The sequence below is a fragment of the Panthera pardus genome, unplaced genomic scaffold (assembly GCF_024362965.1).
Source record: "Panthera pardus isolate Hobbes unplaced genomic scaffold, ASM2436296v1 HiC_scaffold_27, whole genome shotgun sequence".
Classification (NCBI taxonomy): domain Eukaryota; kingdom Metazoa; phylum Chordata; class Mammalia; order Carnivora; family Felidae; genus Panthera; species Panthera pardus.
Window position 1 is genome coordinate 113255961 of NW_026526843.1, and position 27408 is coordinate 113283368.

Sequence of the window (27408 nt, forward strand, 5' to 3'; positions counted from 1 at the left end):
ACGAACCACAAGACCATAACCTGAGCCGAAGTCGGACACTCAACCGACTGGGCCAGTTAGGCACCCCTCATTAGTTCTTTTCTTAATGGACGGCTTTCCTAAAGTGAGTACCATAAAGGACAAAGGCAAAAATGCAGACTGTAGAGATTATTATCATCTAAAAATATGTATGTGTTACGGTTCTCTTTCTCTCCTCTAGCTCTTTCAGATATCAGTGCCTTTGACTTCAGTACCTGAATTAGTGCCTGTTAAAGTTGCCAACCATACAGGTTGTAAATGTCTGCCAACAGCTCCCCACCATCCATACTCCATTATCAGAAGATCCATCCAGGTCCCTGAAGAAGATCAGTAAGCATTTCTTGTATTCAGTTACGCTTGTTCTTGCCTTTGCTAAAGCTGTGTGTGGAGAATACTTCATTAATTATACAGTCATCGCTTTCAAGTTCATCATCTTTAAGCTTCTAATCCAGATCTACTGGTAATAACTGTTTGGCAAATAATGTTTTTTATTAGGTGTCAGATGTATATTGTAGAGGGACCAATAACTCGGTGGCTAGGAACTCACCACGTCTACTTGTAGACACCTTTGTTCTTAACGTGCATAGTCCGGTGCAGCCGCAACACTCCACACCAGTCTCAAATTTGGCACACGTTCCCTTCGCCCAGAACAAGCGTTACATGAAACTCATTTCTGGCTCTTTATACTTCCAAGCCCCCAAACTGGGGAGGGAAAACGGTTCCCCAAGTCCCCCGGGGAGCGGCAAAACTATCCGCATCTGAGTTTGGTGATTTTTCTGAACTTCCTCTTAAGATTACCAAATGGAAAATTCTTATTTTAAATTAAAATGGCTTAAAATTAATTTGACTTTGACATTTCTTCAGAGCATTCTGTGGCTCTTTGTGAGACAAGTCACGACACCCTGAAGTGTCCTGAAATGAAAGGTACGAATCATTGATTTGGGAAAAAGATTTTCATATAGAGAAACACAAGGGCAAATTACAAACACTGAATGAAAACATTAACTGAGTGAGAGACTTAGATCTTGCAAAAGTAAGCAGTAAATGTATCGGGTGACTGGCAAGTGGAGTGAGCTGGTGCTTATGTTCGTCATTACTGAGCCAAGAAGACGCCTGTACCTCTCTCACGGGGACAGAGGCTCCTATAAAAGGAACGTGTGTCTTCAGCTTGTTCCTGCCGGCCCGGCCAGTGTTCTCTCCGTTTTAAAGGCTCTGTTAGGACAATGTTTACTTTTGCTAAATAGGCTCTGTTGACAGCTAATTTGCACAGTTTTAACAGCAATCTTCTTAAAAAGATGCTAACTGTCCAAAATTACAGTTTCATTTCCAAATAGAACATTTGTGATTACAGAATTACTACCTAATACCATGCAGTTCATAAATATGAATTAAGCTCCTTAAAAGCCGTAACGCTCCTCCACTCAGAAATTTATTCCGCATTAAAGAAGATGTTCCAAAGGTATGATTGCCCTTGAAAGCTTTTAAATCTGGTTTCTCGTTCTCTTCTCCTAGCTGTTCCCATTCCAAGAAACTCTGTCCTATTGACATGCTATGGGACAGCAACAAATGTAAATGTGTTTTACGGGAGGAGAATCCACTCGTTGGAATGGAAGGTAATGATAACAGTAAGGAAATACTAGTAGTAATCATAAAAATAACAACTGCAACTAACTCAATAGATACTGAGTGCTTACTATGACTAGGCAATGTTGTGAGCCTTTTATGTGTACCTATCAACTCATTCAATCCCCAAAGCAAGCCTCTAATGTACTATTATTATCCCTTTTTTTAACAATCACAATGGGAACACACCAAGAAGTCTAGTTATTTTCTCCAGATCGCACAGCTAAGAGCGAAAGAAGCAGAGCCCTGTGAGCTCTCCTTATATAGTAAGTCTACCAATGCATAGCTCTGCTTTTTTAATCTCAAAGAAAAGCCCAGTGATTAGAGCATCCAACGACATTGGATTTGAAAGGCAGTGGTAGCCTTTCGTGCAAACCACTTTAGAGCTAAACACTAGTTGACCACATTTTACTAACTTATTTGTATGAAAGTCTCACAGGAACAGAAAGTAAGTTTGGACTGGTTGGTTTCTTTCAACTGTGCCATGTGAAGACATGCCAATTATTTGAGAAAAAAATGGGACATAGGAGAAAACTTTTTCTGGAACTAGGGCAAGGTAAAAGCAGACCATGGCTAGCTATTGGGCTAAGAGGAGTGGGGAGCCGAATGTTGTCGTCGCTGCTCAGAACTCATAATGCTGTGATTTTGGGTGATGATCGTTTGGCTGAAAATGAATGCACTGTTAAAATTTATTTCCCAGAGAACATGACACTATTCCACTGAAAAAGATCACAAGGAGTCATGCACTTTGAACCTTGCTTGTTTTAAACTCTGATCTACAAGCAAGACTTTGTAAGGACTAAGCTCTATGGAGTACTGTCCCAGAAAACAGGGCTGCCTCTGTGGGTGGCAGGTTTTCCCCATGATCGATGTATATTCTAGCAGACGATGTCTGAATACCCGGTGGTTAGGATGTAAATAGCGTTCAAGACCTGGGCACACTCTTGTTGTCAGTAAATTATACTGAACCTTAGATCTCTCTCTCCAGAACAGGACTGTTCAATGGGATTATGGTGAGAGTCATATGTAACTTACATTTTGTAGTACTCACATTAAGAAGGTCAAAAGAGGGGCACCTGGGTGGCTCAGTCGGTTGTGTCCGACTTCAGCTCAGGTCATGATCTCACAGTTTGTGGGTTCAAGCCCTGCATCGGGCTCTGTGCTAACAGCTCAGAGCCTGGAGCCTGCCTCGGATTCTGTGTCTCCCTCTGTCTCTGCCCCTCCTCTCTCTCTCTCTCTCTCTCTCTCTCTCTCTCTCTCTCTCAAAAAGTAATAAACATTTAAAATTTTTTTAAAAAGTCAAAAGAAACAAGTACAATTAATTTTTATATATTTCATTTAATCTGACATATCAAAATAGTACCTTTTTTTTTTTTTTTTTTTTTTTTTTTACATTTTTAATTTTATTTTTGGGACGGAGAGAGACAGAGCATGAATGGGGGAGGGGCAGAGAGAGAGGGAGACACAGAATCGGAAACAGGCTCCAGGCTCCGAGCCATCAGCCCAGAGCCTGACGCGGGGCTCGAACTCACGGACCGCGAGATCGTGACCTGGCTGAAGTCGGACGCTTAACCGACTGCGCCACCCAGGCGCCCCAAAATAGTACCATTTTAACATGCAATCCATATACAATTTATTAATGGGATATCCTGGGGATACCACAGCTGGTGCACATGTGCACGGAGGGTGTGAAGAGTGGGAGGAAGGAGAGAAGTGCTCTGAGCAGGGTAAACCCGAGTGCTGAGGACTGAAAGTGAGATAAGGTAGCATGCCAGGGTACTGGAGAAAGTTCGGCATGGTGGGAACATAATGGGAAGGGGCCGGGTACATGTGAGAAAGGAAGCTGGAGAGGTTCACAGGGGACCTTGGGCAGCTGGTCCCAGACACTGGACATGATGCTAAGGGCAAAGGGAAACCACTCAGCTGGCTCAAGCAGGACAGTGACAGCACCAATTAGAATTTTAACACAATCCACCAGTGACAGGGTAGAGGAGGAGGTGTTGGCCCAGGGCAGGAAAGGAGGCAGGGGACCTTGGGGGACGTTGCAGCAGTGACGGAAGTGAGAGGCATGGGGTAGCTAGATCACGGTCACTTCTCCAGTGGCCCCATCAAACTGAGGACATACACTGAGCGTACTGTTCCCTACGCACCCTTTTCACACATGCCGCTGTTAAGCCAACTGCCTTTTCTACAATGACAGCTCTTCCCTGAGTGAGCACATTTGGGGTAGTGAATCCAAGACCAATCTAATTTCATCTTGTTGGATTCAGATCATTGCTTTAAACCGTGCAAACAAACAATACCAAAGAAGAAAAAAAGAAAAATTGAGGAATCCTGATTCTATATTTTAAATTCCTCAAGACAGCCACAACTTCAAGAATTGGGGGGAAAAAACCCCATGAGCTTACTGCTGGATGAATGAAGCAAGGCTGAGAGCAGAGCTCATGGTATCCCACCGTCACCCTCCCTAAGACTGAAATCGGTATAGCATAGGTCAGGGTATCACCCTTAGCTAGTTGCTGCTTTGCTCAGGTCTCCTACACCTGGTCTCTGTTACTTTTCTTTTTTTTTTTTTCTTTTTTTTTAACTAATCTCTACACCAAAGTGGGGCTCGAACTCATGACCCTGAGATCAAGAGTCGTATGCTCTACCTACCTGAGCCAGCAAGGCGCCCCAGTCTCTGTTACTTTTAATTAATGGCTGTAAGGATTGAGGCCAGCCTCTGCCAACTACCTTGGTGAAGTTCAGCATCAAACACCCAGTGGACTGTGTTTCCTTAAACCACCTAAGAAGGGCATTGGTTCTACCTGAAGTGGCCTCATTGAATCTCTACCGCCACCTAGTGATTCATGCAAGTCTTTTAAGAGCTACTTGACTATTCTTCAACAATGTATTCATTTTGTTTTGTTTTTAGTTTTTAGTTTAATTTCAATATGGTTAACATACACTGTTCTAGGAAGTTTCAGGTGCACCATATAGTGATTCAACAATTCCATACATCACCTGGTGCTCATTACAACACGGGCGCTCCTTCATCCCCATCACCTATTTAACCCACCACCCTCCTTCCCCTCCAGTAACGATCAGTTTGTTCTCTATAGGGAAGAGTCTATTTCTTGGTATGTCTCTCTCCCTCTTTGTTTCCCTTTGCTTGTTTTGTTTCTTAAATTCTACATATGAGTGAAATCATATGGTATTTGTCTTTCTCTGACTGACTTATTTCACTTAGCATTATGCTCTCTAACTCCATCCCTGTCATGGCAAATGGCAAGGTTTCATTCTTCTTTATGGCTGAATAATATTCCACTATGTGTGTGTATGTATATATATATATATATGTATATATATACACATATATACATTTATGTGTGTATGTGTGTGTGTGTGTGTGTGTGTGTGTATATATATACATACATATATATCTGATATATATCAGCTGATACATATATATATATACACACACACACACACACACACACACATACACACACACCACATCTTCTTTGTTCATCAATCAATGGACAATTCTGGGCTTCAAGTTATATTACAAAGCTGTAGTCATCAAAACAGTATGGTACAGGCATAAAAATAGACACATAGATCAATGGAACAGAATAGAAAACCCACAAATGAATCCACAGTTATATGGTGAATTAGTCTTTGACAAATCAGGAAAGAATATCCAATGGGAATAATATATTCTCCTCTTGCCCCAAAGTGGCATATGCCTTATTGGCATATGGCTTACAAAGCTCACTTTTTTCCTCTTTTTGCAATTCCAAGAATCTCCTCAGATTTAGCCTTCCAACACCCTTTCCACACAGGTGGAATATCATCAAATATCAATCACAGAGCCGTTAAAACTAGAAGATTAGACAACATGAGATTTTGGTATATTGTCAGTAGTCAGATATTGACAAAAACATACGGTTTAACCCAATGTCTTGGAACGATGGATGGGATTCTTCAGAGTCTTCATACAGCTGCCTGTTTCGGACCCTTTTATTATACCAAATGCACTCAGCGTTTATCAAGTGCTCATTTCATGTCAGAATGAGGAGATCTGGTTCCCATAACCTTCAGCATTTTTTAATTTGTGGAAGAAATAGACACATGTAAGCAATGCAAGAAAGGACAGGATGAAAATATGCACGGGGTAAGGGCACTTAGCTAAAATTGTAGAAGTTGGGAAAGATATCTGGGAGGAAAGATAACTGGCAGGGAGAAGGGCAAGGCCAAAAGCATGGGGCTTAGAGACCCTGGCATATCAGGGGAATAAAAGGTAGTATAATTTGGTATGGGTGGAACATAAGATATTTATGAGAGGGGGGAGTGGGAGAGGGAGAGAGAAGAGTCTGGAAGGTTCTAGTTCAGAAGGTCTAGTTCATGGAGGGTCTCATACGTCTTGGTGGGAAAATGCTGTTTTATTGTAAGAGAGGGGAACCTCTTAAGGAACTTAAAGCTATAGAATGATGTGATTAGATTTGCATTTGATAATATTGTGGAAAATGGATTGAAGGGATAAAACGTGTGACGGCAAGATCTGTGACGGCCATCTACACACAAAAGTATAAGGCACTGACTGAATTGAGGTGGTGGCAGTGATGATGGGAATGATAGAACAAACTTAGGGCGACAGAACTGGGTGGACAAAGTGATAAGACCCAAAATGGCAGGTGAGTCCGGAGTGATGGCCCCATTCCCTAAAGGAGGCAACTTGGGAGAGAAGCAGGTTTGGGGAAGAAACTAGACATGTACTTGCCTCCAAAACCTTCAAGAATGCTAAAGTGTCATAGTCAAGTTCTTCCAAAGTTTCTGTCTCATCCATTTTCTCCACTGAATTTCAACTTGATGATCAGAACTGCACACAGAGTAGTAGTTATCCAATTGTCGTGTACGCTTTCTAGAAGAAATAGCTGTCAACTAAGTGTGTCAAAAACTTCTGAGACCCTCCTCTCAGCTGAACGCGTTCTGTGGAATCAAAGTTTATCATCACTGTTGTATCTTTTATAACAGCGTTGTGATCTGTGGTGAGGAAATACATCACTGTTTCTATCCAGTCTGGAAGGCCTGAGGTATATTTCTGTATTTCTATACTGCTGATACTTCTGTTCCTCTCTCCTTTTACTCTCCATCTAAAAACTAGGAAGTCACCAACCTAAAGTTCTCTTTAAAAAAATCTTAGTTAAAAAAAATAACATCTTTATCCCAAATTTAAGAGAACACATGAATTCAGTATTGGTGTCATGAAATCAGAGGTGAATCTCCTTCACCCTGTGAAAAGGTTAGGGGCAAAAATCTACAGGAATGGAGACTAGGAGAATCCAAGTTATTTTAGAATAATGTGAAATATACAACCAACGCTGACGCCACATTATCCGTGCTACAGCCATTCAACCAACACTTTTCTGTTTCCACTTAGAGCACTCTCATCTCCAGGAACTCGCTGTCTGTGGGCCACACATGAAGTTTGACGAAGATCGTTGTGAGTGTGTGTGTAAAACCCCGTGTCCCAGAGATCTCATCCAGCACCCGGAAAACTGCAGTTGCATTGAGTGCAGAGAAAGCCTGGAGAGCTGCTGCCAGAAGCACAAGATATTTCACCCAGACACCTGCAGGTGAAAGGCATTTCACTTTCACCTTAATTTCATTCGTTGACATTTACTGTAAATGCCATTTCCATTTGGTGAGATTCCTTCCAAAAGCATGTTTTGCCAATTCCCAGCCCCCTCCCCCTTTTTTGATAGTAAAGCAGAGGTTTGGCAACTAAGGAATAAGTGAGAGTATATAGAGTGATGATTGATTTGTGAAAACAAGAAAATCCTGCCTGTTATTGTTGGCTTATGGATCTTAAGCAAAGACTTAATTGATAAGATTTGAACAATTATTTGGGGGGTCGATTTCAGATCCGCAGACTCTTGGGTTCATTCTCTCAATATATGTCCACATATGTCGGTTTGTTTTCTCATGGAGGAAGGGGATGGCGCTGGACTTATATAGCAAGAAATTCATCGATAAAGGACACTTACAGGCTGCCGTCTGGGCTTTCATAGATTTTGTATCCGTGCGGAATACCCGTTCAGGATTTTATATTGACATTTTACATACATATCTGGAAAATTTACTTTGAAAACTTAATCAAATCAGAACAGAGTTATTCCTTTGGATTTAGTCCTTGATTCTGAATTCTCATGTTTATTTTCTTTTGCAACAGCTGTGAGGACAGATGTCCCTTTCACACCAGAACATGTGCAAATGGAAAACCAGCATGTGCAAAGCATTGCCGCTTTCCAAAGGAGAAAAGGGCTGCCCATGGGCTCCACGGTCAAGAAAACCCTTGACTCCGCTTTCCCCCAAGGTCTCCATCCCTGACATTTTAAATGGCACGCTGCTTTGCCAAGTTGCTGTCACTGTGGTTTTTTTCCCCAGGTACTAGGGAAAAAAAAAACCCTCTATTTTATCTGATACCGCAGTGTATCCAGACCACCCTTCCATTGCACACCAGCTGGGATTTCCTGGTTCGCTGACAGATATCTTCCACCTGAAGATATCCCCGCACAGCAAGGAATGGAAAGGAGGGAACCTGTGTAACCTTTGTTTTGTTTTTGTTTTTTGGTTTTGGGGTTTTTTTGTTTTTGTTTTTTTTGTGAATGAGAAAGGTTTGATCATCATACAGTCACAGGTGCCATATTGATTACTCCATGCTGATGAGGCAATTTAATAGTCTCCAAGTCCTCCACTAATGCAAACTCTCTTGTGAATTATTCTCTTTATTATGCAGATTTTGATTTGTAGGATCAGCACTGATTTTCTGATTACTGTCCAGCTTGTAGTTTCGAGTTTACTGAACTACTGTCTGTTGTTTCATATTTAAGTGTATTTAAAGAAAATAAACACCATTATTCAAGCTATAGAATTTTGTGTTATTTAATATGGTCCCGCTCTAAATTTTATGCTGAAGGAAAAAATATGGGTTTTTTAATGTATTTTTTTAGGTTTACTTATTTATTTTGAGAGAAAGGGAGAGAGGGAGGGCGAGAGTGAGAGAAAGCGTGCGCACGAGTGGGAGAGAGGAAGAAAGAGGGAGACAGAATCCCAAGCAGGCTCCACGCTGTCAGTGTGGAGCCTGCCATGGGACTCGAGCTCACGAACCGTGAGATCATGACCTGAGCCAAAACCAAGAGTCGGATGCTTAACCAACTGAATCACCCAGGCACCCCAAAAATATGTTTCAAAGAGACAAAGGAATTTAGAAGGCGGTGTGGGGAGGGACATGGACACAACAAAACTTGGTGGCACTTTGGGGCGGCCCAGGGAGTAACTCTCAGAAAGTTTAAGATTCTAAAGGAGGTTAAGCAAATGTAACCCAAGAATCAGCTTGAAATCCGTCTTTCCTTTGAGATTCAATGTAAAAGTAACTTGACCTGTGTCTCATGATGGAGGAGAGCCCACCGATAGCCCTTGACATCTTTGAGAGCTTGTGTCTTCTGGCCACCTCCAGCTGTGCACTCCTTCTCTGGTCGTGCACATCCCACTTCTCTTGGCCAAGGGGTTCTTCTCTCGGTCCCACGGCCACCCAGGAAGGGGGCACAAGCCCTTTCCCTTGCTTTTTCTCTAAAACACTCCCACAAATACTCTTTTGATAGTGTAGACTTTACTGAAAGTTTGATAAAATGGAGGGAATTATATAGCATTAATAGAATTAAGGCAGCATGAGGAGGATTACATTTTTAGCAAATTGCAAAGTTAATGAACAGAATTAAGTTATTTAGCAAATAACTTAAAAATGGATGCCCTCCCCAGCATCTTGCAGAAATAGAAAGATAGATACACAATCTATTACAACACTTACTCAAAACTTTTGTAAATAGTTGTGTTCGTGTGTACCTCTCCATTTCTGTGACCTCCTTACCATTAGAAATTGTCCTGGTCAAATTTGTGTGACCCGAGTTTCTCAGGCCAGACCACATGGAGCTATACAATAACAAGGAGGAAGGTAGCGGTAAACACAGCAAAATGGTTTTGTTTCTCCTGATGCCACGTGTAGAATTGCTGGATCCTGACCCAAGCCCCTGTCCTTCCTCTCTTGGTTCCTAAGCAGTTCTTGAATTCTCCTCTCCTTCACCCAAGTCCTCTGTGGCCTGTGGCTCTGGGCCCCTGCTCCTTTCCTGGCTTTAGCTCTCAGTCCCTGCCCTGGGGACACTGCTGATCTGGACCTGGCCTGGGACCAGTCCCCATCGTGCTGCCGTTATCATTGCTGTCATTTACTGGCGTTGGCCCAGTCATTCCTCTCCTGTCACTGTTCCTCTTACCCCCGCTTTATGACCTTGATGCCATAGGGCCTTCTTTCTTCTGGTTTCGCTGTTTGATTCCCAGCCTTCTGAAAGGGCTTGCACATAGTGCATTAGCATTCAACTCTGAGCTTTGTTCCTTCATTCAGTTCCTGCCATGTTGTCCTCCTCTGTAGTTCTTGGTCAAATTCCCTTGAGAACAGGGGTAGCGGACAGCCCAAGGGACACCACACAAAGGAGTCACTTTGCTCATCTCATTATGAGGCTGAGCAGCCTCATGGAGCCTCAGTTTCCCCACCTGCCAAATGTGGGTGACCATCTCCTCTCCTTGCTCTCAGAGTTGCTAACTTCACTTGAATTACCATAAGTGAAAACAATTTGAAAAATACAAAGTAATTTACAAATTAAAGGGATCATCCTAAAAGAAGCGAGACGGTGAGCACAGTTTTTAGCTTATACTGGGTTCCTGGATCTTCCCTAAAGCCAACTCAAACCATGTTTTGCTTAGTGGCTCTGGCTTCCTAACTGCCATTGAGATGGAGATATCATAGACAGTTCTGGGCTAGGACAACGCATTTGCCATCTGCCTTTGTACTTCTAACCCTCCGTAACGACCAAGAGGTTTGCACCTGGATCCCTGAGGCTGTGTCTGACCTGGGCTGGAGCTGGCCCTCAGTGTGGAGGTGGGATAGCTGGCCTAAGGCCTTATTAGAATGTACTGTTCACTGCACAGAAGCATTTATCATAGTAATAGCTTTGGAATGTGGGCTGAAAATTCTCAACTTGTTGCAAAACAAAAATATGTGTGAAGTCCCAAGAGATTAAAGCAAATACGGCAAGTGCCAGTGATGCATGCTGTCCCTGATTATCTAAGCCACCAGGCTGGAGAATGTATTAATATGGCAGTACAGATCACAAAGCTGTGACTAAAGGAGGCAGTGGTGGGAGCCCCATTAGCACTGGAAACAGATTCGACAGCATAATGGTCAGAGTTGGATGAGATTAAAATACTGAGATGCTTGATAAAGGAGATGATGCAAAGCATCCATTGTAAGGCTTTTTTTTTTCTTTTTTTAAGTGAACTCTACCCCCAATGTGGGGCTCAAATTCATGACTCCGAGATCAAGAGTCACACTCCCTACTGACTGAGCCAGCCAGGGACCCCTATTTTAAGGTTTTTAAGGAAAGGAATTTGGTGAAAATTGTGACCTTCATGGATTTGGTCATTTGGTCAATGAAGAGCTGGACTTTGTCTAATCCACCCATAATCCTCAGTGTGAAACAATGGCTTGCATTTAGTAGGTACCTAACAAACAGTACTCTAATAAATAAATAAATAAAGAAGCGGTATTGCATTGATTTTGTGACCAGTGAATGGGAACTCCTCTGCCGCTGGAAGCCCAAGACGAAATTTCACTCTCCAGGGCCTCTCTTCAGGTGGCCCTTCATCATTTAGTATCTTGCCTGAGCTTCTTTGCAGCATAGCCATTGGCGATCAAGAGGAAAGTTTCCAATAGGACTTCCCTCAGAGCATTTTAAGTTTATTTATTTATTTAGAGAGAGGCAGACAGTGTGAGTAGGGGGAGGGGCAGAGAGAGAGGGAGAGAGAGAATCCCAAGAAGGCTCCGCACTGTCAGTGCACAGCTCGATGCGGGGCTCGAACTCATGAAACCGTGAGATCATGACCTGAGCCGAAACTTGCAAAGAGCTGGATTTCAAGGGAAGGCGATACCCACATTTATTTTATACCTTCTCCATTTATAGATCATTTTATACTACAGCTGGTACTGACTGCCCTCATATTTTACTAGGTGTAATCAGAATACACTGCATGTAAGTATTCTACTTTAACTTTAGTAATTTCTAAGAAAATTCTCTAAAGGTATATCTTGATTCCATACATTTAGGCAGAATACCATAATTAGAATTATTCTCAGATTTATAGCTTAGCCCTGATGCTACAACTTTCTTTTGACTTTTAGAAGATAGCCTTAAATTTACACTGGCTATAAACGGAGTCTCATACCCACATGAGATTGTGAGCCAGGTGCAGAATTATGATTTATTTGCCTTGAATGCTCAGTGCCTAGGTCAGAGACTGGGATGTGATGAATGAATTTCAATGTTTTCAGACTGCCAGAACCCATACACCTGCTCATTGGAACAGCCTGCAAGTTTTCTCAACCCTCTCCCCCTCCAACAGAGACTCAGCAACAGTGTGCCTTTATTAGCTATTTATAAAGGTCAGCCTATGCTACAGTATTTAAAACACAAAGAACCTTTCAAGAAAGGTGGATTGCTTGTTACTATTGGCAAAAAGTGTGTGAAAGCTACAAAGGATAAAAAATAATTTTTAAAACATAGGGACTATGTTTAATGTTCCTTGTATTCTCCACAAAGCCTTCTACAGGTAGGAACGTAGGAACTCGGTAAATGGTGATAATGGTAGGAAACAGTGTTTTGAAAAGGATCACAAGTCATTTGAAGGAATAGGTGACATCAGGATCTTAGAATTTCGAATGTGCATTGTGATTAGAACTATGGCATTGGCAAACCAGGGGCTCAACACATGGGCTTAACGCTCATTGATACTTTCCAGTTTCTCTACCCACTCCCTTTGTCTTAAAACCTATTGCAAAAATGAACAGGAGTCCAAAGCAATGCTGTAACATCCTTGAACTTTCATCATCGTCTTTATTCTCTGACGCTTCAATATCAACCCAGTGCAGGGTATCTATTCCCACTTGAGTTAAACAGCATTAGCTCATTAAAGTTAACTCATTAGTAACACTTCAAATCCTACAACCAAAATGCTCCTTGAATGATACCATTGCACTGTAATATTTATATGGTACACTCCATAAAATATTGTCAATACATTTTATTGGGTATAAGTGTTCGTACTGGGACTGCACCGGTACTGGATACAGAAATCCATTAATACAATTAAGACTTAGTCACTATTACTAGGAACAAACCTTGCCTCAGCTTACTATCTGGCCAAGAAGGCAGACATTTAACAAGCAAACGCAATCATTTTCAGAACGAGTCCGTATGAGATCCAAACACCACCCGCCTTCCAGGATCAGGTGAAGGAGGAAGGGGGCTGTCAGTCAGGCAGACAACTTGAATATCGCCTGATAACTACCAGACCAGCATAAGGCCAAAATACTATCAAACACAAAAGAGGGAGGATTGAGTTCCCTCTGTAGGCCTGGGGAGGGCATCAGAAAGGAGCTGAAATCTTCAGAGGATGAATAGGTTTTCTACAAGCTTAAAAGGGGCGCTAGAGGTAGTGCTCAGGAAGGCAACTGTTCTGGAAAGTGTATGCATGGTGGAGCTGGGGGAACTCCAGGCACTAAATGGCAGGGGAGGATGGCCATCAGACCATTTCCACCGATTCATGAGCCTCCTGGCCAAGCACCACCATAGCCAGTAAAACCAGTTTGAGTGGGAGTTGATATTGTAGGTCAGACCTCAATTTTTTTTTTCCTCCAGAGTGTAAGGTTGCCAGATAAAATACAAGATAGCCAGTTAAGTTTGAATTTCTGATAAACAACGAATAATTTTTTAGTCGAGTCCCCAATATGTGGGACATACTTATTTAAAATTTACCTGAGGGGCGCCTGGGTGACTCAGTCGGTTGGGCGTCGGACATCGGCTCAGGTCATGATCTCCTGGTTTGTGAGTTTGAGCCCCGCTTCCGGCTCTGTGCTGACAGCTCGGAGCCTGGGGCCTGCTTCGGATTCTGTGTCTCCCTCTCTCTCTGCCCCTGCCCTACTCATGCTCTGTGTCTCTCTGTCTCTCAATAATAAATAAATGTTAAAAAGAAAATAAAAAAAATAAAATTTACCTGAAATTCCAATTTTCATAAAGTTTGGTATTTTTTAGTCTTTATCTGTGTATTTTTATTTGCTACATCAGGCAACCTAGCAGGGTGGTTAAGAACAAACACGGTTCTGCTGCGGCACAGATAACCAGAAACCCAAGGCCAGCGTGACCCCAGCCTTTGGTAGCCTTCTCACCCAAAAGTCTCTCCCCTCCGAAGTCGCTGAGAACCGGCTTCCAGAAAAGAGACGCTGTAACCAGGCAACCAAGACGCGAACCCACCAGACCTTTTGCACAATTTGGGCTTAGAAGTCCAGTGCATCCTGGGAGCGAGTTTCCTAAGTTCAGCTTCGCTTCCAAAGGCCACCAGACTACAACTCCCAGCAGCCCTAAAGGCTCGCTGCGAGTCACGCTGGGATTTCTGACTTTACCCCGAGGAAGGCTCTTGATAGGTTGCTTGTGTAAGAAGAGACCAGGGCCGGTTTCTAGAGATCTGCGACACTAAGACTTCATATGAAAGATTAAGCCAAAGATTACTACTTTCTGTGCAGAGAAAACAAGTTACTCTGAACATCGCGAAAACATGTGCTTACGCGCACTGACGTTCCACCGCGCGCTGAAGGGTGGGCGCTGAGCGGCGCTCCCGCACGTGACGCCAGCGCATCTTTGCGATTGGCTGCCTCGGGGGCGCGGCGCTCGGGCGCGGACGCCTCGGATTGGTGTTTCGGGACAGCGAGGTGGGACTCTGGCTGCAGCCGCGGGAGGTCCGGACACTGGCGGCCATGGGACTCGCCGGTAAGTGCGCGTCTGACCCTGCGCCAGCACTCTCGGCCGCTTCCGGATGGGACTGGGCTGCACCGGTGGGAGTGTGGCCGGCGATGGAAGGGGCGAAGCCGACGCGGCTTTGAAGCTCGGAAGTCGGGGTCGAGAGCCACCGGAGTCGAGTGGAGCTGAGGGTGCGCCGGGGTGGCCGCGCTGAAGCCGGTTCCGCCGAGATTGAGGCGGGCGGGGTGAAGGACTCCGGACCCCCAGCCTCAGACTCCTGCCCGCCGTCTGGCCATCTTCCTCCCTTTGGGCCTGGCGGAACCCTCCTTGACTCCAGCGGGGCTGCTGATTGAGCGGGGTCGTCCCTTCTTTGGCCCTGGCGCTCCCCGGTGACCTCTCAGTGAGTGAAGTCGGGGTATTGCCAGGGGGGTGGGTGTGGAAGCCCCGTCCTCCGGACCCAAGTCCCCTCGGGGTCTCCCTAAGGCTCCTCGGGAGCCTCTGCGGCTGTCTGCCCAGACACTCGTTGGCCATGAATGGTTGCAGATTTTATGGCCATCTCGCATTTGTCACTTAAGTGGCTGGGTGGAGACCGTGGGCAAATCGCTCAACTTGTTTGGCTTCTCGTTTGTAGAGTAAGGGAGGTATTCCTAGATCTCCTAGCCTCTCTTCGGCTTTAAAATCTAAGAATGTGTGATTGTGCCATTTGTTGAGCTTCTATGCCAGAAAGATGTTAGGCGTGATAACCCGATGGAAGTAGGCAGACTCCTCACAGGACGTTAGCAGGTTCACGAGAAAACTTTTAAGATTATTTCATTTGGTCCTTCACTCCTTTTTTTTGTTGTTGTTTTTTAATCACTCATCTTTTTAAGTTGAATACAACTGGAAATTCAGGTGTAGGTGACGAACCACAGTAAGAAAATGTTACTGAAACCACTTAAAAGTACAAAACTGACGACTCCCAAAATTTGGTAGTCTTGAATCTTAATTAGTAAATTCAGGTCAAGAAACACTGAGTATTTCTGAGAATATACGTAAAACATAGATAAATTTGTTAGCGAGAAGAATTAAGACTTTGCACAGGCAGTTGATTTGCATTTCCTGAGTTTGCAGGTGAAATCAGAGACTCAGACCTTTGGAATGGCTTTCCCTTGTACCACTGAGTTTCTGGAGGTGTGGAAATCTCCATTGTAAATCTGAGGGAGATTTTCACTAGCTTTCCACAGCACTCTTGAGCTTTAAAAGTAAGAATATGTAATAGTACCGAATACTGAGCATTTTGTGCTGATGAGGATCTAAGGGACCCCTGAAGTAAATATTTCCTACTTAAGGTTTAGAAAATGGCCCCAGATCCAACCCACCTCTAACTGAGCCTTTATCTCGAGACTCCAAACCAGAGAGAGGGACGCGCATGGAAGAAAGGCTTACATAACTGAAAGAAAGTTTAAGAAAACGAAAGGAGCCCTTTAACACCAGCCTTGAATACGGAAGGGGAAAACGTAGGTGGATGTCTGTAACATGTGCTGTAGGTGATATTGAAAAAGCTACCGTCAAAAAGACAGTTCTAGTTCCAGGTATATTTTAGTATAAACCACAAAGTGAATCGCAGAATTGTATGAGGTTTGTGGAATCAGTGGCTAAGGTCTAGAGCAGGGTCGGCAAACTTTCTGTAAAGAGCCATATGTTTAATTATTGAAATGCACTGGTTTGTTAGCATAGCACATCCTTATATACTGTGATGTAACATACTTTTATTTATCTGTTTATTTTGAGAGGCAGAACACAAGTGAGGGCGGGGGGGCCAGAGAGAGAGGAGGGAGAGAATCTGAAGCAGGCTCCACATGGTCAGCACAAGAGCCCGACACGGGGCTCGACCCCGCCAACCGTAAGATCATGACCTGAGCCGAAATCTAGAGTTGGATGCGTCACTGACTGTGCCACCCGAGTGCCCCGAAACTTACTTTTTTAAAATTATGTGTAGGAGTTTTTTTTTTTAATTTTTTAAAATGTTTATTTGTTTTGGGGGTGGGGGGACAGAGCATGCGTGGGGGAGGGGCAGAGAAATTGGGAGACACAGAATGTGAAGCAGGCTCCAGGCTCTGAGCTGTCAGCACAGAGCCCGACGCGGGACTTGAACCCACGAACCATGACATCATGACTTAAGCCGAAGTTGGACGCTTAACTAACTGAGCCACCCAGGTGCCCCCGTGTAGGAGTTTTTTTAAAGCAAAATTAAAATATAAGGACATTGCAGAATCTAGTTTTGTTGTATGGTATGTAGTAAATGCTAAGCAAGTAAATGTCAGATGAGTAATTTCATTATATGCTTTTGTTTTATTTCTAGGGGGAAAGCTGGCAAATTTACATTAGCATAAAACAGTGTTTATATCTGGATTTGGAAAATGTAATATATTTTGTCTCTGAGCTGAGATCTTGTTTTACTCTCTCTTTCAGGTACTAGACGACACATATCTTAACTGAGCTGCTCTAAGGACTAATGCCTAAACCATCTCAGCATGGCCTGTAGAGGAGGAGGTGGGCCTGGCCAGTTTCCCTCAGCTGTGCTCTCCCGTGTCAGCCCTGGAAGTCTGTCGACATGTAGGACCCATACCCATAATATATGCATGGTGTCGGACTTTTTCTATCCCAATATGGGAGGCGTGGAAAGCCACATTTACCAGCTCTCTCAGTGTCTGATTGAAAGAGGGCACAAAGTTATAATTGTCACCCATGCTTATGGAAATCGAAAAGGCATCCGTTACCTCACTAATGGCCTCAAAGTCTATTACTTGCCTCTGAAAGTCATGTACAACCAATCTACGGCCACGACCCTCTTTCACAGTCTGCCATTGCTCAGGTACATATTTGTTCGGGAGAGAGTCACGATAATACATTCACATAGTTCTTTTTCTGCCATGGCCCATGATGCCCTCTTCCACGCCAAGACCATGGGGCTCCAGACAGTCTTCACGGACCACTCCCTTTTTGGATTTGCTGATGTCAGCTCGGTGCTTACAAACAAGCTTCTAACTGTGTCTCTTTGTGACACAAACCACATAATTTGTGTCTCTTATACTAGTAAGGAAAACACTGTGCTAAGAGCAGCACTGAATCCTGAAATAGTGTCCGTCATTCCTAATGCTGTAGATCCTACTGACTTCACTCCAGACCCATTTAGAAGGCATGATAGTATAATAACTGTTGTTGTTGTCAGCAGACTTGTTTACAGAAAAGGTAATGAAATGATAGCTACAATTGCACTGCACAGACTTTTGTTTCTTGTAGAAAGCTGTTGAATACTTGTATGTAATGATTGTTTGGCTTGTCGTTTTGTTTTATGGGCTCATAACCACTTCTGGATTAAATATAGCGAAGCAAGGTGTAATACTGTTTGATACATCCCCCCAGATTTTTTGAAATGGTGGTGAATGCCACCCCCCCACCTTCGATGTTTTAATAGTTACTTAAAAACAGTAATCTGATGTTGTTGAGCAGGTCAGGTCTTTTTAAGGTTAAACAGCCCTGTGTGTGTGGTAAGAGGTGAGAGGCTGAGCCACCACATAGCCCTTTCTTTCTGATTGCAAAAGTAATGCCTTTTCACTGCAGATATTTTGAAAACTAAGAAAAGCACAGAGGTGAAAAGTAAAATCAGCTGTAATTGTACTATTCAGGGATGACCTTTAGGAATATTTCAATTTCTAGCTTTCCTGTCTATTATGCATTTCCTCAAAGTCAGTGAGCTTGTTCTGAACATTGCCGTTTTATAGCTTATTTCATTTAATCGTAGATAAGGTGTTAATAATCTGTGGGCAGGTAAGTGGTGAAGGCAGGGGGATTAGACAGCCTGGAGCCTGATCCTCCCCGAATCCCACTGTGTGATTGAGGACAAGCTGCTTAACCTCTCTGGGTCTCAGTTTTTTCATTTGTACGGTTTGAGCAACACCAGGAATCTTGTGAGGGTTCAGTGATGGTTCCTGTAAAGTACTTAGGCCAGTTTGTATTTGATAAGTGTCTGCCATTATCAAGGAGGATTTTTTTTTTTAGTGCCTCTGCAGCACTTAATGGACACCGCAATAGCATTTGTAGAGCCTCGTTTACTAAAAGCCTGAAACGGTCTGGTTATTCAGAACCTAAGTGGTCTTCTGGATGGTATTTGAAAAACCTGTCCAGTAATCAAAATCATCACTTAAAGTAGGGAATTATTGAAAAAAAAATAATCCATACCCTCCCTTAAGTATTTGAATTTAACTCAGAATGTTATTAACACACACCGAGTTGCCAGTAAGTAGTTGGACATGGGCCTCCAGGCGTAAGAGTACTGGTCCGCTGGTTTGAGCTGTGCCGTCTTTCTCGCATGGCCACCTTCCAAAAGCGTCATTATTTGTAGTTACCGATTTGGGCTTCCTTTAAGTGGGGTGAGAACTTAAAGGTGTACGAAGTCGTGTACTTCGAGATTTTTGACTTGTTCTTGATTTGACACAGTGGTTTAGGATATCCCCTAATCGGACAAGAGCTTTCTGGTGTAACTTTTCCTTTATTGAATTTTTCATACCGTTCAGCTTAGCCTCATAGGAACTTAACTGTGTCAGTTGATGTGCCATTTACATCAATTACCCAGCGTTCCCAAAGTACCCGCATTACCAAGCGTAGCTGGCATCAGACGTACGTGGACCAATGCAGCTGGTTCTCAGCGCGCAGCTCAGCGGTGGGGTCGGAAGTGTACCAGTGTGCCCAGGAGTGGCCTACGGTGCAGACGCGGGCCTTGCTCAGTATGCTTTACATTTGGAACGGAGCCCTGGTTGGTCCAGCAGTCCACTTAAGTGGAGGTTGGTGAGGAAACTGTCGAGCTGCGTTTTCTGGGGTGAAGGCATGCTCTCTTGGTGTGCTTCCTTTTTTAATGAAGAAGATGTGAATGGACCCGCAGTCCCTCTTGGAAACCCCTCTGGGGATACTGGTGAGGTATTGCAACTTAGAAAACGCGCCTAGGCTATCTTTTAGTCACATAGCTAAAAGAGCTGTGAGCTAGCTAGCCGAGAATGAGTGTGGTGCATGCATGGTCGAGGATCAGAGCAAAATGAAATCTTGGTACAAACTAAAGCTGTTACCTTTACGTCACTAACGATGGTATTCGAGCCCGCTGAGCTAACTACCAGCAACAGAGGGAAGGCACGGCCTGTCCTGTTCTCAATTCGGTCATTGAACAAGTATTTAGCGAACCCGCTCCATACGCCAGGCACTGTACAAAAAGTAACATTCTCGGAAGGAACGGCCACATCTCTAGCCCAAAAGTGAGTAGTTGTGTTTATGGTCTATTAATTATCAACTAGTTAATTTCCTTAGGAGGTGTTCCTTTGGACCAGTTCTCAAAGGCCCACTGCAGTGTATTGAGTGAGAGAGGAGAAATCCCACTTCCTACCCCTGAGCTTCCCTGGCTGCCTTCTTCCCTTTTTCCAGAGCCTGTTGTGCCCAGTCAGGGTCTCCCAGTGCTCCTGCGCGTGTGCAGGCACGCCCCCCTTCTTGCTGCGGTGGTGATGACAACTTCCATTTATATTCTGGAGTTGATAAAGCCTGTACATGGTACAGTACCTCACTTGACCCTCCCAACAACTGTAGGGTAGATGTTATCTGCACGTAACTGAGTCTCAGAGAGGGTAAGTAACTCACTCAGGTTACACAGTATCAGAGATGACAAACAAGAGTCCAGCTCTTGAACTAAGGTCTCCTGTTCCCTCACCTCTGGCCCAGAGTCTAGGTGTAGATTCAGAAGTTTCTTTAACATATGTTAGACTGAGCTTTAGAAGCCATTTGTATCATGATTTTTCTTTGTCCGTTTTGTGTGACGATGGCAATTGCAAGTCCTTTTGTATGTTCCATTGTGTTAGACTCTTCTCAGAGGCAGGAGAATATTTTATTGTTTGGGAAAACCCTTTCATTCCTAGAATAATAATATAGATCATTGATAGTATTAATCAGTTCCATTCCTTATAAGGTAGTCGTCGGGATTCCATGACCTCGCACCCTTCAAGGGCATTGCCTAATGTAGTAACCGCTCAGTAAATGTTGTTATCAGCAGTTATAATTAGCACGCTATGTGTATTGCACTTTTCATTAGAAGGCTGGGTTCTTAACCTTTGCAATAGAAGGGAGAAGGAAAGGTAAGAAAGAAAACGAAAGAACTATAGGACACTAAATGGTAAAAGTCATTAAGCCACCTTCTAGTTTATGTAGAAATCCAATGGATGGATTTGGTAATTGTTTGGAAACACGGATAGCTAAGATTTTAATGAGAAGCCTTCATAGTTCAGAAAAGTCGCAGTGAATTTATGTTTGCTAATGCAATCATATTTTGAAAATAGCGGAGTTTACTTAAGTCCTACTTTGAATTGTTTAATAAAAATGACGCCATATATATAATTTCTCCCACCATCCTTTTTTATAATTGATCTGCCTGTATCTGGGAAGGACTGAGAAGAAGTGCAATTCTTGTGTGTGTGTGTGTGTGTGTGTATGTGTGTGTGTATGCATTTCTTAAATTAATAAACTTTAACCGGGTTATTTTACATTTATTTTCACTTTTGAATGTGTCCAATTTATAAGTGTTACTTAACTAAATTCCCAAATAGTGTCAACATGCTGTCACTCTGGATAGCCGCTTTCAGACTAGAAGAGCATGGTTTATTTTGTTGCTTTATATTACCCGAGGTGGTGTTTCCACATTATAAGTAGAGTGTTTGATTAAAGAACAAAAAGGAACCAAGATGCATCCTTTTGTTCTGACGGACCCTAATGACCTAGCAGTAGCGGTCCTGCCACCTTCGTTTACTGTCATTCAAGGGAAGCGGCTCTAGCAGGTTTGGATGGACTACTCTTTTCAATTTCCCAAACACCATAGTGTTTGCTGTAAAATCCTCTGTACAAACCACATTGTCAAAGTGGAGGCTGCAGTTCTACTTTGTCACTTGGCCCTTTCCTAGGGCGGGAAGTGGAACGCAGGCTGGGAGAAAGTTGGTAGCTGAAAGAGGTCTTGGACTTCGGGTACGCCTGGTCTCTTCTATATCAGAAAACTTTCCCTTGGTCAAAGAGCTTGCCCCTAAAACGGCTGGGACAGGACCTAGATAGATCTCCGGTCAGCTGTCCAGCCTTGTCGAAAACGAACTCCGATGTCAGCTACCTCAAATACCTGTTTTATAACAGGTGATATGTAAAACACAAGCGAGTACCTTGAAGAATGTTCCGTTACAGTGAAACCAAACAGTCCGTGTGTTGGGTAACAAAGGATGTGTCAATGTATGTGTCTTTAAGAATTGCAGCTTGCAGGAGATGAGTCCTAGTTTGGACGATCCCAGGGAATCCACCTTCCCCGGAAAGGTTTGAGAGTTCGTTTCTATACTTAAGGAGGGCATGGCTAATACTCTTCAAAGTGAGTGGATTCTCAGTTCTGATGAACTTTTTTAGGTTTAAATATTACTCTTTCCAACATTCACCTTTATTTTATATTTCTAGGGACTGATTTGCTTAGTGGTATAATACCTGAACTCTGTCAAAAATATCCAGATTTAAATTTCATAATTGGAGGAGAGGGACCTAAGAGAATCATTTTGGAAGAAGTACGGGAAAGGTACCAGCTACATGACAGGTATTGATGGATTCCATACTGCCTTGGGTGAGAAAATACCAGTTACCTAAATTCAGTTTGGGTGACGTGTGTTAAGTGGGTTGTTTCTCTTACATGTACCCGATGTACAAATGTGACGCGAGGTCTCTTTTTTTAAAAATGTATGTACTATGGGAAACTTTAGTTTAAGATTCACAGTTTAATTGTTTTTGTTGTTGTTGTTAGCCCAATATTGTTGGACTCTAGGGGGCAGTGGTTGGAGGTATCCTGGAAGGTGTGTGTGCGCGGGCGCACATCCACGCACGCACACGCCAACCGCTTTGGAAATGTTTGCGCGTTTTCAAGGCTTGCTGAGTGGTGATTTCTATAGCGTGGCCCAAGTCGTGTAAATTGCCCCGCACATACAGGTTCAAGTACTTCTCTTTCTCAGTAACTTAGAACGGTGTTTGCTGTGAGACGTCCGTTTAGAAGGGGCATTTTCCTCTTTAGAAATGACTTTAATATTTACTCATCAAAGCATATTAATATCTTTATTAAATGCCAACCAATTTCGGAAAAGATGAAATTTGTAGGCGTGACAAAAGTTCGCAATATGTTAGCCGTGTGGGTTTGAACCAAAGAGCTTTAAAAGACTCTTAGGCAAGAGTTTGGAGATGCTAACCTTTTTTGAGGTGGAAAACATCAGAACCAGCAATAATCTAAGTACAGTACGGATAGCACACTTGGCTTCTAAATGATATTTCTTTTCTAGCAAGATTTTCACTCCCCTCTTTCTTCTCTCATTTCAAAAATCAGAGTACGTCTCTTGGGAGCCTTAGAACACAAGGATGTTAGAAATGTCTTAGTTCAAGGACATATTTTTCTTAATACTTCCCTTACCGAAGCGTTCTGCATGGCAATTGTGGAAGCAGCCAGTTGCGGTTTACAGGTAAAAAGCTTTGAGGCCTTGCACTGTCGGGGTTTCTGTACTTGCATTCTGAAAAATAATCAGACACATTCTGTAACGACTTTTCAAGTTGGTTTGGCTTCTTTTCCTGAGGTACGAATTAGGGTGTGTCACGTGTTCTTTGTCTCTTCTTAAGGTCGTCAGTACCAGGGTTGGCGGGATTCCTGAAGTACTTCCAGAAAATCTGATCATTTTATGTGAGCCTTCTGTAAAGTCCTTGTGCGAGGGTTTGGAAAAAGCGATCTCCCAACTCAAATCAGGAGCGTTGCCGGCCCCCGAAGATATTCACAACATCGTAAAGACTTTCTACACCTGGAGGAACGTTGCGGAAAGAACTGAAAAAGTATGTCATGGGCTAAGCAAAGAGTATTTGAACGATTGGGTCTGAATTCTTGGCGTTTTGTGTACACGTTTGCTATTTCTTCTCTAGGTTTATCCTCTCTGTTGCTTAAGTTTACGAAGTCTCTTCCGATGAGAAGACACGAACCGTGTACTGCTTTTGGTATATGCTAGGCTGTTTCTAGTCAAGTCCTTGCCTTTGACATCTGAAAATAGTGGTAATGCCATCTAGACCCTTCATTAAATTGGGCCTGAGGAAGTTTTCTAGGAAGTCACAACAGTTAAAGGCAAAACTGATATTAAACTCTACTCTTAGACGTTTTCTTAAGGCTGCTTCTAATTCTACAGCACGTGGGTCTACTAGAGAATACATGGTTTTGCTGAGTCCGATTGTGGCCAACATTTAGCTTGGGCTACTTCCCGAAACCCTTGCGTCACCTTTGCTAAGTAATGTGATTTTCCGTGGGAAGAGGAGTTTGGCATCTTTGGGCTGATTGAGAACATAATGAGTGAGGACTCAAAATGCACGTGACAGATGTTGCAAACAGGATCACAAATAAAAAGCAGCAGTAGAGAATTTGGAGTTGCTTTTTTAATTCTGCCGGGTCCACACAGGCCATTTTGATCCTGTTCAACTCCTGCTTTGTAGTTTAAACCGTGGTATTTAGAAACTTGATGAAGAAATTGAATTGGAGTTCACTCTGGAAGCGTACTTTCTCAACTATCCTAATTCAGCAGTGCCCGCATAATTCTGATTGAGATGTGTCCCAGATGTTTGGAAGGTGGAAGAGCTAGCCGAAAACGGCCCGCGCCCTTCCAGAGGTCGCTGCCCCGTGGCACCTGCACCGCGTGTCACAACTTCCTTGGGTTCGCAAGGAGGCGGCGCACAGGTCTGCTGTGTGGGAAGGACCGCAAGGAATGCTGAGAGGCTGTTGAAACATAAATGCTGGCCTCGTTTGTGTTCGAAACAAACATGTTTACGGGTCTTCGTGGGGTTTTGTTTGGAATACTTCTGAGGTCCGTGCTTGGCGGTGTTTCACAAAGCACGCCACCTACCACCAGTTCTCGGCAGTCAGCTTTGCGTTAGGTGCCGGTGTCCGACCTGTGCCATCTGCTAAAATGTCCCCCGTCTTTTCCCCCTTCCTTCCGTGTGGAGTCTACAAAGTGTTTGTGTATGTGCTCACCATCTGTGCTCAGCAGCACGGCCTCACGTGGCTGTGGACGGAAGGGCCTCTCTTACCCAGAAGCGCACTAGATTAGAGCTCTCTGCTGGGGGCTAGTGGTGAGAGCATCTCAGCCGCGTCCCGGAACCTTAGAAGGCCAGCCCTGCTTCAGGAATTCACTGCCGCATTAAATACGGCCTCGACAGACGTGACCCGAAAGGCGGCTCCGGCTTCTCAGGACTTCGGAGTTCTCGTAGTTGGTTAAGTTTGGTGGTGATGCCCTAGAGGCCAGGAGTGTAGCCCAGTGTTCTGGCCAGAATAAGTACTCCATAAGTGTTGAATCAAATGACAATAATGACCGTGATTGTATTCATCACATCATTACTAAAACAGCAACAGCAACGAAATGTAAGCGACCTCACTTTGCATCTGTACGGCATTCCTGGTCGGCGCGGGTCGTTGTTTGTCGTGGGTTACGGTGCTCACTGTCGGCCTCTCTCTGCCAGGTGTACGACCGCGTGGCAGGAGAAGCCGTGTTACCGATGGACAGACGACTGGACAGACTCATCTCTCACTGCGGCCCGGTGACGGGCTACATTTTTGCTTTGTTGGCTGTAGTCAACTTTCTCTTCCTCGTTTTCCTGCGATGGGTGACTCCAGATTCTGTCATCGACGTTGCAATAGACGCCACAGGGCCAGACGGGGCCTGGACTCCTCGATACCCTCCCAGTAAAAAAGAGGGCAAGAATAATGCGATGTCTAAAACCAGGTAGAAGAAAGCCTGGATTGTAACATTTTACACATTTGTGATAGTTCTGTTAAGACTATCGAAAATAACCTTGCTTTTTTCTTTTTCTTTTTAAAGTTCATTTAGTAAGTTATGCTACCTCTATACCATTCGATGTTTTATTTTGAAGAAAGATAAAAACTTATGCAACTCCTGAGTGTAGAAACTCCTTGCACTTACTTAAAATTTAGGAGAGAACATTTAAGCCACTCAGGTATGACATTTTTCAGACTACTGAAATCCCTTTAACGGAGATGTTTTAACATTATATTTTGGGAGCTTTGGGTGCTGAAGGGCCAAATGTTTTCTGGGCATTTTTTGGCCAATTTTAAATGTTCTACCATTAATTAGACATTCACCAGATGTTTACAAGTTTTCTTTAGGGAAGTACAACAACGATACGAACTACTTTGAGTCCTGTTCACACACGTCATAGCCATTGAAGTCCTGTTCGTAGCCGTTGATTTGTTTCGCTCAGTGTTACGTACCGTCAGCAGGTTTCTTGAGTAAGATGGTCCATCAGTTAGTAGCATGTTTTAAGCACCTACTATGTGTAGAACATTGAACCAGACACTTCCTGCTGTTAAGGACCAGGGGCACATGTGCTCTTTGTCGATCACTCCGATGGCTCACTTCTCTGTAGTCACAGGTGACAAGCTGGTAAAATATCAAACATGCCAAAAATGCTCCTGCTTTTAATGCCGGGAAGAAACTGTCAGCATACGCTGATTACTTCTTCGATCTTGTCACATGTGTTCTCCTAGGTAGAGCCTTCGTCTTCGTTTGTGTTTATGAAAATACCTTTTCTTTTGAAATACTAGGGACCGATATCACTGTTGATGCTAGTGCAGAGAAACCCTCCACGTGCTTCCGTGCATCGTTTAGTCCTCTGTACATGCCTTCATGTCTTCCGAGCAGAACGTACGAGGTGTGCAGTCTCCAAGTCAGCTGCTACCCTGTACCTTCGATGCAAGCCACGTCCCTTCACTTGTGGCCTAGCTGATGTCTGAGAAGTATCGTCAGTATGCAAAAGTCTTTGCCCCAGAATGTTTTATTTATAGCAGATTGAGTCTGAAAATGTTAGGAACACAGTCTCTTGTGTGGATGTGTGTTGTTCACTGTAATCGTTGTTGCCCAGAGCCATGGGTTTTTAAACCCCAAATTATCCACATGGTGTGTCTTACGAACTCCTTGAACTTCTTAGACTAAGTTTTTGTGATCAAGGACTGCGAGATCAAAAGAACGAGGCACTCGTCGGTGCACTAGATAGATTCTGGCAGTATTGTGATCCTTGACGGGACTTGTTTTCTTTAATGATAACATTCACAAAACTTCTTTTTAAAAAGTATCTTAACATGCCCGTTAACCGGTTGCCACCGATAATGTAGGGAATATGTTTGTGTTTTGTGCCGAAACACAAACGCGGGAGTGCGGTTTTTAAAACCTGGAAGTTAACGGTTCTTTGGTGAAAGAAAAATGGACTGACCTAAACCATTAAATTTCATTGGGATTTTTATGCACAGAAACGGATTTATATAAATATGAAACAGTGCCAGTATTCACGGCGAAGCACGCAACTGTAACCTTTGCTTTTATGTATCCTGTTGAGCAATTTTGAAGGGCATACTACTGTTGGTTCTTCTATTTTTGTTTCTTAGCATATTTTCAAGATTGCCATGTGTTTCAGGTGGAAATGGGATTTAAACTTCTTGCATGTAAAGTATGTAATTTGCAAATCAGAATTATTTCCTTTGTTTTTAACAAACGGAAGTAAATTTGCTTGTTCTCGTTAATCTTAATTTTCAGGCTTCCTGGATACCTTAATCGTAACTGTCAGTGTTGCACTGGTCAATATGTGGGAACATATTGTTCTACCCCGCTACTTACATTTATTTGAAAGTGAACTTGCAGTGATGGGGAATTTATGAAAAATATATTGTATTTCTTTTGATATTATAAAAATGAGCACATATAACACTGATTTATGAAAACATGCTACGTGTCCAAAAATAAAGACCAAAATGACATTTTGACAA

The 27408-nt window shown here is 43.3% G+C and overlaps 2 protein-coding genes across 6 annotated transcripts in view; both read left to right on the forward strand.

Moving 5' to 3' along the window:
- VEGFD (vascular endothelial growth factor D) overlaps positions 1-8548 on the forward strand; it is a 35764-nt gene extending 27216 nt beyond the window's left edge. For both annotated transcript variants that reach the window (XM_019417954.2, XM_053891818.1), the window contains 4 exons: positions 200-348; positions 1531-1631; positions 7064-7259; positions 7856-8548. In XM_019417954.2, the coding sequence (XP_019273499.1) occupies positions 200-348; positions 1531-1631; positions 7064-7259; positions 7856-7982 (573 nt within the window). In that variant the 3' untranslated portion in view covers positions 7983-8548. The remainder of the gene's footprint in view (positions 1-199; positions 349-1530; positions 1632-7063; positions 7260-7855) is intronic.
- A 5941-nt stretch (positions 8549-14489) lies between these two features.
- On the forward strand, positions 14490-27408 carry PIGA (phosphatidylinositol glycan anchor biosynthesis class A). Of its 4 annotated transcripts, none has more exons than XM_019417948.2 (6): positions 14490-14555; positions 16977-17756; positions 22026-22158; positions 22933-23065; positions 23220-23426; positions 25092-27408. In XM_019417948.2, the coding sequence occupies exons 2-6, from the start codon at positions 17039-17041 to the stop codon at positions 25356-25358; spliced, it is 1458 nt and encodes a 485-aa protein (XP_019273493.1). In that variant the 5' UTR covers positions 14490-14555; positions 16977-17038; the 3' UTR covers positions 25359-27408. The 4 variants fall into 4 exon arrangements, with proteins under 4 accessions (XP_019273493.1, XP_019273492.1, XP_019273497.1 ...); XM_019417947.2 differs by having other exon boundaries at positions 14526-14925; XM_019417952.2 differs by having other exon boundaries at positions 14526-14925; positions 16977-17057.